We start from the raw sequence: 10,191 nt of genomic DNA, 5'->3' as shown, positions 1-10,191 counted from the left end.
AATAGAGCATGTTCACGGGATTCTGCTCTGTGTCACCAATATTCCACAGTCGTACGTTTGCTTGGTATAGACACCAGGAAACATACACTGTCTGTTTGTGTTTCACTATTATAGATATTGCTTTTACGGTTTGACACATACACAGTGTCCCTTAGCTCATAATTGACATCTTATATTTATAATCACAGGCTTCATAGAAGCCTGGCTTTATGTTTTTAACACTTCACAGCCCTGTGTTGGCTGTGTCTGCACATAAGGCAAATATACACCACATGTTCTCACAGAACATCTCTTGTCAAAATGCTGCATTATTTTGGACACATAAGAGTTTGTCATTTCACTTTATACATGATAAGACCTCTATGTGCTTGTTAGTTCACACCATTCATTTACAATACACATGTCATTGTTCAATGCTCACTGCAATTTCTCTTACACGAGGGAACATGTCTGACTTTCACATACTCTTAAGATGTGATTGCTTAATTAAATTATCACGATATTATGCTTATGTTTTTAATCTTCTATGTATGTCCTGCATGTTTTGTTGTTTATGTTACGTCTGTCACCTAGGTAACCGAGACGCTGCGTCCTCCCCGGCGCCCGGAGCGGCTAAGCTGACAACGGAGCTTCTGCCCACGTCATCAGCCTAGTGGGAGTAGGCTATAGACAGAGCAGAAGTGAGCTGCGGCGTGCAACACGGAGCTACGGGGAGGAGGATGTGGCATGTGCTTAGGTTAAGATATTTATACACAGTTGTTATTGTTCTTTCACTTGATAAAGGGGCGCAGCCTTGAAACGTTGCCTTATGGCACACTAAACCACTTCTTGGTTTCACTTCATTTCCATCTGACTGCCGCCTTTCCTGTAATATTTAGCTTTTTTACAAATATATACGCTGAAAAATCTGATTGAGTGTCGCGGTTTGATTTCACCTATATATATCTATCTATCTCTCTATATATATATATATATATATATATATATATATATATATATATATATATATATATATATATATATATATATATATATATATATATATATATATATATAGCGGACGGGATGAACCGGCACTCGCTGATGTGCTGAAACAAGGCTGGTGCCTTCAGTGAAGATAAAGACTGCAGCAGAAAAAAGTTCTTTAATGAAACAACAAGCAGGACATGTGGTAAAGTCGACGTTTCAATGCAAAACCATTTTTATAAAGACTGCATGCTCCTGCACAACAAAACAATTGCCTGCACGGCAGCAGGACCACAAACTTATACTACTATTACCTGCAGATAGAATTAAGTGACATGTGGACACTAATTTCAACAACTGTCCATTCCTATCACCACCACAGTAGTTGAAATTAGAGTCCACATGGATCTATAGGCTACAGACCATTAGACCTCATGGACTTAACAAACACTTTACCGGGGCATATTTTTGTGAATATTGTCCTCAGCCATATCACTTATTTCTGTCTGCTGTGCCCGTCTTCAGCATTTTATTGTTCTGTCTGTACCCATAAGTGCACACATCCACTGTTTTTGCATTCTTTTATATATTCCATGTATGGCTTTGCACCTATGTTATCCAGTACAGGGCGCACGGCATCCTCTGTACATGATCTCCTGAGTCTCCCAACCCTGAGGGGGGGGTGGTCCTGCGGACGGGGACGGCGTCCCATACAGTTGCTCAGCAACGGATTGGGAGTGACGTCAGCGGTATGCGCCGACTCCGCGGGGGGAGCGCTAGCCGCACCTGGCCGCAAGACGGATCAGCAGGTAACAGTAGTATAAGTTTGTGGTCCCACCGCCGTGCGGGCATTTGTTTATTTGTTCTGTTGTGCAGGAGCATGCCGTCTTGATAAAAATGCTTTTGCATTGAAACGTCGACTTTGCCGCATGTCCTGCTTGTTGTTTCATTAAAGAACTTATACATTTAAGTCCCCTGGAATGATGCAGTCTTTTTCCTACTGATATATATATATATATATATATAAATAAATAATCAATGTGGAAACAGACCACATCTCTTTATAGTTGTTCTTGGAATGCTCAGTGAGAGATAACAGCTATTACATACAACAGGCTGCCCAGTACTAGTGCAGGAACAATTGTGCCATGTGCTACCGTAGTTCCACGTGGCATATCTCCACACTGCACCCCCACCACGAGCTTATGCTATAATATTCCCATACTGTATGCAGCTTCTTGTACAGCAGACATAGCAGCAACCTCTTCTACTGCATATGTATGTTCCCAACTACATGACTGAGAGATGGCAATGTACGGCGCAGCGCAATACACAAGTTCCCAGAACCAAACAGGCAAACTCCAACTTTCATTAATTTCTGACCGCCCGCCCCGCCTGACCTTGCGAGGAGGCGGCGTGCAGTGAGTGCACAGCGACAGCGTGGTTAATTATCAGCCCTCTGCCGAGTTTGCGGAAAAGATCGCCGGGAATTGTAGTTTTATCATCTGAAGTCGCAGTAATGGTCAGGTAGAGCTAGTAGTCTACAAACTACATATCCCAGAATGCTCCGATGCTTCCGCCCTGCAGACATTTCCGCCGCTTCTTGTAGCGGAAGCGCTGGGCGTTTGGAGGTTATACATTGGCTGTAGGACGCGTGCGCCGCCCTACCTTGCTGTTAGTCTGGCCAGTGTCTCCCCCTTTGCAGCAATGCTCGGTCAGTGTGTCCGCCGCTTCGCCACCTCTGCCATCCGGCGTGCCCACTACGAGGAAGGCCCTGGCAAGGTAATAGAGCAGACAGTCTGCTCATCTAGGTTTTCGTATTACATTGAGATCTGCTCTACCTGCAGTAGGCCCCGACTATGGGCTGCTGTAGCGGCATAGTACAGGCTGTGATTTACGGCTGTGTGTGTGTAATTGTCTTTTATTTAATTACAATAATTTAATTTGCCTAAATGTATTTGATGAATATTGTTATAGAGAGATAGCTAAAGTTGAGAAAATTTCCTTAACAGGGGACCACAATATCTGTACAGCAAAACCCCATTTAAACAAACACCCCAGTAACCAACCTTTTATCGAGTTTTTATACTATATAGTTTTTAAATAAGACAATTACACTCACAACTCCTCTTCTAATTCTTCCTCACACACAACAGTAACTCACTTCAGACACAGGCAGCGCTTGAGCCAACCCAAAAAGTAATGCATAGTGTAACAGCTGTAACTGGTATAAATGATGAGAACATATCTGTATGAGGTGACCTGTGATACTGTAAACGCTTTCTGATGTACCAGTTCCTTTTCTAATATTATATATATATATATATATCTCAATAGGTAGTTTCACACAGCCTCCTCCTGTATATATTAACATTGTTTGTTGTGCAATGCTTAGTAAAAAATTTTGTCTCTTGCAGAACCTGCCATTTTCCATTGAGAACAAGTGGAAGCTCCTCGCCCTAATGACTGCTTTCTTCGGCAGTGGATTTACCTTCCCTTTTATTATTGTCAGACATCAGCTATTGAAAAAATGATAACCCTCTAATAACCCTCTAAAGAAAAGGTAATTGCTTTGTATGAAGCATGGGTGTAACTGTCAAGGGGAGTCCTGCAGTTGTACACCTCCCTGGAGATGCTAAGGGTCCTTTGTTTCTTCATTTTGAAGAATAAGTCTTTGTCCATAACCTAAATGGTCACCCGACAGTCGGGAGGTGGATAAAAAATTGGTACTTGTGTATTAGCAGGGCGCCCACTAATCAAATTGCTTAGTGGGTGATTCTGCGTAAGAAAATGACATCGCATTGTATAACATGCAGTGAGGCACCCCCCACTATCCACGCCACCTCGAAGCGTGGCGAGCGTAGCTTAACGCGTCCTCCCGACCTTTTCATAGCCCCACTATCCACGTTGGCGCGGAGTTGATTTTATATGGTGAGGCGAGGGTACGCGGATTACTTTACATGTATTCTGCGTCCCCTCGCTGCGCTCAACACACTATATAAAATCAACGTAGATAGTGGGGGTATGAAAAGATTGGCTAGACGTGTTCTGCTGCACTCGCCATGCTTCGGAAGGGGGGTGGTGCCTAAATCCTCATTGCATGTCATACAAGTGTATAGCTAATGTAATGGCATCGCACCCTATAAAATCGCATGCGATTTTGCAGGAGATGCGATCTGCCGGGGCCAAGAAAGTAGTGAATAAATTACATAGGAAAATCGCACGGCACTAAAACGGCCAATGTGATTTCCCTATGCTGGCGTACGTATGTTAATTGGGCGCCCTGCTAATTCAAAAGTACCAAAAATAGATCTTACACATAGAAGTGGAACATTTTCTCCTTGTATGAGTCCTAACCGAATACAAAAGGGAAAAACAGATTACAAGTATGGTGCAAACTACTTTTTAGTCATTTGAAAAACAAATCCTATTCATAGCGTTCCATTACTTGTATTGTATAACGTTATATTCGATCAGTGTTGCCGCATAGACTGAATAGGCCTGCAAATCAATTGTTATAGTGACGTTATCCTTTTAGCTCATGGACTGAAGCACGTATACAAATATTTGTTGAGTATTGGGTTACCTGGAACCTGGGAATTAGGATTCTAGAAATGATGCAGCATACTTTTGCATTAAATTATTTAGTTGCCGATCCTTCATTTATTGACTGAGTTATGGGTCATTAAAGGGATTCATTAAAGGAGTTTGCCCCAATCATGGTAAATATCCATCTTAAAAGATTTGGAATGTGGTTTTAGGGCTATGCTACTGTTAAAATACTAAACTTTTTATGTAGGAGATTTATGTTCGTCTTAAGATTTGTTGTGAAAATCACATTGTGCATATGATGATAAATTAACAGTATGATCATCCATGACACTGTAAACGCTTTCTGATGCACATGTATAAATATATCACTTTTTTATTTCTTGTTTGAATTATGTTTATCTGTCACCTTTCCTTTAATATATTTGTATTTTTTCTTTAGGTGCAGTGGACCGTGTGAAGCGTCTGCATTTTCCTACCATGCCAGGCATGGGTTGTAAATAAACAGTTATACATGATATCTTGTTTCTGGTTTATTCAACACTATAGCCATGAAATGGAGAAGTCCTAAGGAAGTTTGAATAGAGATGCTTCATATGTCTTTTTCTTGTAAATATTGTAAATTTTTTTTAAATACAAAATGTATTTAGCTAATAGATGTATTTAATATGGTTACTATTTTGAAAAAATTTCAAAAGGTTTCATGTGTCCAATACTTCTGGTGAAATGTATCTTCAAGAAAATAAACATTTCAGAAAGAATGAAAATGAGAAATGAATTTATATTGGACCCTTTGAAAGCAATATAATTTACAGGTATTGGAGGGATAGATAGACACATGCATGGTTTTTAGTGGCAGGGATGAATATAGGGTGTAATTAATGTAATCTGAAATCAACCAATTGAGAAAATCAAACAGCTGTGTACAAAGACGCAAGCTTTACTCAAATCAACAATTTGAAGCTGCTGCAGTAAACACTAAGTAGTATGTATGAAGACTAAATTGCACTGTACACTTTAAGCCGGCAAATTCCTGTATATCAGAAAAAGAGTTGCGCCATTGTCCTAATATGCAGTGTTGAAGACTTATTGCGAAGTGTATTTATGGCCATAGTAGTCAATATATATATATGGGTATGGGTCATAGGGTTGACACTATGAAAGCTGACACAAGCAATTAGGTTAACAACGGGAAGGTTGATATGATGTTCATGTTTTTTAGTTTTTTTCAGTATCTGTGCACCATGTCCCATTGCATGGCTCTCTGTTTTCCCCATGCTTTGGGAATGTTGCCTGGCTGCCCTCAACGCACTATTTTATTCTCCCTAGTGAATGGTAGGGTTTGAAATACAGCCTTTTTTTTTGGGGGGGGGGGGGGGGGGGTGTCGTGAAACTAGTTTCGACCTTTTGACTGTTTACCTTCCCATTGTTGACCTAGTGCTTGTCAATCTTCTGACCCTATCACCCTATTTCTTGTATCATCCTAAGCCATGTCAACATTACAAATAAGTTAAATAAGCGCAGTCCTTGTCCAGCTCTAACCAGAATGTTATTTATTGTGCTATCTTTAACCCCTTCCCGACATTTGACGTACATTTACGTCATGGTCGGGAAGTACTTCCCGACACATGGCATAAATGTACGTCATGGTTTGTAACTGTCACTGCGTCTATAGACGCAGTGACAGTTAGGTGATGTCTGCTGTCCCTGACAGCAGACATCCCCCCTCGCCGCCCGGGGGGGGCAGGGGTGCCCCCCCCGGTCGGCGATCGCTGTGATTGGCTGTTCAAATCTGAACAGCCATTCACAGCGTTTCCTGTGTTACCGGCGGCTAAGCCGCTCGGTAACACAGAAAACGGTGGTGATCGGTGCAGCACCGATCACCACCGAGCGGCAGCACCCCCCTCCCACCCGCCGGGCACTCACCCGGCAGCAGCAGCAGCTCCAGCGGCTCCACCGCTACGTCCGGAGCGCACGCTGCGCTCCCCTCCTCCCCCCTCCCCCCCGCAGCAGCAGCAGCAGCATCATGCTGCTGCTGGAAAAGTATAAAATAAAATGAAAAATGTTCAAATGTGTGTGTATATATATATATATATATATATATATACACACACATATATATATATATATATATATATATATATATATGTGTGTGTATATATATGTATATATATGTATATATATGTGTATATATATATATATATATATATATATATATATACACATATATATATATATATATATGTGTGTGTGTGTGTGTGTGTGTGTGTGTGCGTATACCGCACCGATCACCAACGATCGCCAGCCAGCCCCCCTCCCTCCCACCCACCCGGCTGCCGCAGCGCCAGCACCCCTCCCACCCCCCCGCCAGCCGCAGCGCCAGCCCCCCTCCCAAAGCTGGTGACCAAAATGGGGTCACTTGTGGGGGGGTTCCACTGTATTGGTGCTTCGGGGGTCTTGCTAATGCGACATAGCACCCGCCATTCATTCCACCACCAAAAATCACTCCTTCCCTTCTGAGTCCTGCCATGCACCCAACTGGTATTTTTTGGTCACATGTGAGGCATTGCCGTACCCGGGAGAAATTGGGGCACAGATTTTGGGGTGCTTTGTCTCCTTCATTCCTTGTGAAAATTAAAAATTTTGAGCCAGAACTGCATTTTTGTGTAAAAAAATATTTTTTTTTACACAAAAATGCAGATCTGGCTCAAAATTTTTCATTTTCACAAGGAATGAAGGAGACAAAGCACCCCAAAATCTGTGCCCCAATTTCTCCCGGGTACGGCAATGCCTCACATGTGACCAAAAAATACCAGTTGGGTGCATGGCAGGACTCAGAAGGGAAGGAGTGATTTTTGGATTTTGCAGCACAGATTCTGGTTGAATGACCCCCGAAACACCCATACAGTGGAACCCCCCCACAAGTGACCCTATTTTGCAAACTACACCCCTCAGGGAATTCATCTAGGGGTATAGAGTACATTTCAAACCCCCCGGGGTTTCACCAATTTTGATACAACTGAGCTGTGAAAATGAAAAATTATTTTTTTTCATTTTCACTGCCCAGTTGTACCACAATTGGTGAAACCCCTGGGGGTTTGAAATGTACACTATACCCCTAGATGAATTCCCTGAGGGGTGTAGTTTGCAAAATGGGGTCACTTGTGGGGGGGTTCCTAACTTTTAGCATCTTATGGTGCCTAGAAACCTACATGGTGCCTAAAAAATAATCTCATAAAAAGGAGGCTCCAAAATCAAGTAGGTGCTCCTTCTATTATGAAGCCGGTGGTTTGGTCACCGTGCACACTAGGGCCACATGTAGGATATTTATGAAAACCAAAGAATTGGGGGAATCAATTTTTAGTCACATTTCTCTAGTAAAATCTACTGTGTTCCTTAGAAAAATGTATTAAAATTGAAAATCCGAAAAAAAAATGAAATTTTGAAATTTCACCTACACTTTGTTTTAATTCCTGTGAAACACCTAAAGGGTTAACAAACTTCCAAAATGCTGTTTTGAATACTGTGAGGGGTGCAGTTTTTGAAATGGCATCATTTATGGGGGTGTCTCACATACAAGTCCCTCAAAGTCACATCAGAACTGAACTGGTCCCTAAAAAAATCAGTGTTTGAAATTTTCTTGAAAATTTGAGAATTTGCTAGTCATATTTGAAGCCTCCTAGTGTCCAAAAAAATGAAAAGGAGGTTGAAATAATAATTGCAACATAAAGTAGACATATGGTCTTTGTTAGTTATTAACTATTTTGAGTGGTATGATTATTTGTCTCACAAGCAGAAAATGTGACATTTTGCATATTGCTAAATTTTCCATTTTTTCACGATATTTTGGTATTTTTCACAAAAAAACACAGACTGTATCGACCCAAATTTACCACTAACTTGAAGTACAATGTGTCACGAGAAAACAATCTCAAAATCACTGGGATAAGTAAAAGCAAAAAAAAGTTATCCCCACTTAAGTGAGACATGTCAGATTTGAAAAAAATGGCTCTGTCAGGAACGCAAAAACTAGCTCTGTCAGGAAGGGGTTAAGAGCTAATCAGAATCCGCTTTATTGGCCAGGGTTACTTGTGTATAGTAGATTTGCTTGTTTTTAATTTATCATACAACAGTCAGGGAGGTAATAAGCAGACAGGTGGGGGAACAGTCATATAAAGTATACCGGTATATGGGACACTAAATTTACATGCAGTGTTGACGTCTAGTCATTCAGATGATCAGGACTTGCCGGCGTATAAGACGATTCCCCCCCCCCCCCCAACATTTCCACTGGAAAAAAAAAAAAGTTATATCCTCGCCGTATAGGACTACCCCTTCTTCCGCACACCTTCCACACAACAAATAAAACGTTAAAAGAATATCAGATTTGATTTCATTTCAACATGATAATTTATATTAAAATGCTTATGACATGCAGGAAAACTGTCACAAGGCTGTATGTTATCAAACATGTACAGTAAACATAAAACAATGCAAGTTTATTAAACATAATTCACTAAAGACAACACTCTCCTCTTCAGCACAAGCAGCACTCCAAGTGGACCCTATGGACAGGTAGATGCTTCTCAGGAACACAGGCAGGCAGCCCACAACCCAGAGGAACTGTGGCAACACACTGTAGAAGGCCAGAAGAAAAACAACGGGTGCTGCCAAATCGTGTAAAACCTTTTAATAGATCCGTAAATCAGAGATAAAAATGATACTCGCAAACATAGTATCACAGGCACATAGAGAGTATAAACACTGGATCAGCAAAACCACGGGATAGGTAACATGTTTCTGGGGACACGCCCCCTTTTTCAGACCTTGCTGAGCTCCCAAAGGAATATTCATAAATAGTGTGAGGGTGGCTAAGACCTCTCCCCATCCTGTATTATACCAGCCAATAGTAAATGCCAGAGGCTAATTCACTAAAGCTGAATGGAACAATAAACCTATGGGAGCTGCCATGCTGTTTGTTTTCTTAGCTGTTAACCAAACTGGAACTGTCAATGATAGAAGGAAGATAACAAATAGAGGGAGAGAGCAAGTGCCGGGCAAGTCCCTAGCAAGTTTGCTGGCGTGACAGTTTCCCTTTAAAAGCCTTCAATCTCCTGTTCGTCATCTGATATTAAAAGTTCATCAATGGCATCTTGTGATACAGTTGCAAGGCAGTCCTCGTATGGATCTAATTCCGTGTCAGATGATGTGGCCTCAGCTTCCTCTTCATCTTGCCACAAGTACTCGTCCTCCATACCATCTAATGAATTTGATATGCCACACTTCTTGAAAGACTTGATTACTGTTTGTGCATCAATATCATTCCAGGCTTTTATGACAAATTGGCACAAAACATCCAACTGTGGAGCATGCATGTTTCCTCCTTTTGTGTAAGACTTTTTGCCGCTAACCATCCATTCATTCCACTGTTCTCAAATGCGATCTTTAAACAGCTTGTTTAGGCACACATCCAGGGGTTGTACCAATGATGTCAATCCTGCAGGAATAACTGCTGCATCTGTTTTTATTCTCGCAAGTCTTTCCTTGGTGGTGGGAGTTAAATAAGCCCTGAACATATCCCACACAAGTAGACTAAGTTTTTAAAGTAGACCACCTGGTCGTCTGCTCCATACATTATCCAGCCATCGTTTCACACCCTCCTCATCCATCCAGCCT

The 10,191-nt window shown here is 41.5% G+C and overlaps 1 protein-coding gene and 2 non-coding genes across 3 annotated transcripts; all 3 read left to right on the top strand.

The window, feature by feature from the left end:
- Positions 1 to 2,580: 2,580 nt before the first annotated feature.
- Positions 2,581 to 3,511, top strand: COX7C (cytochrome c oxidase subunit 7C). The gene is made up of 2 exons (XM_083151827.1): positions 2,581 to 2,748; positions 3,384 to 3,511. Exons 1-2 carry the CDS (start codon positions 2,674 to 2,676, stop codon positions 3,498 to 3,500), a joined length of 192 nt encoding a protein of 63 aa, XP_083007953.1. The 5' UTR covers positions 2,581 to 2,673; the 3' UTR covers positions 3,501 to 3,511.
- Positions 3,194 to 3,257, top strand: LOC146045597 (small nucleolar RNA Z39). The gene has a single exon (XR_014465492.1). It is a non-coding gene; the product is annotated as a small nucleolar RNA Z39 (small nucleolar RNA).
- Positions 3,512 to 4,807: 1,296 nt separating the features above from the next.
- LOC146045605 (small nucleolar RNA Z39) lies at positions 4,808 to 4,869 on the top strand. Its single transcript, XR_014465513.1, has one exon. It is a non-coding gene; the product is annotated as a small nucleolar RNA Z39 (small nucleolar RNA).
- Positions 4,870 to 10,191: the final 5,322 nt, after the last annotated feature.

Source organism: Crinia signifera, chromosome 1 (assembly GCF_055691185.1).
Source record: "Crinia signifera chromosome 1, ASM5569118v1, whole genome shotgun sequence".
NCBI lineage: Eukaryota > Metazoa > Chordata > Amphibia > Anura > Myobatrachidae > Crinia > Crinia signifera.
The sequence above is the reverse complement of the archived record's forward strand: the minus strand, read 5'-3'. Positions and strand labels throughout refer to the sequence as shown.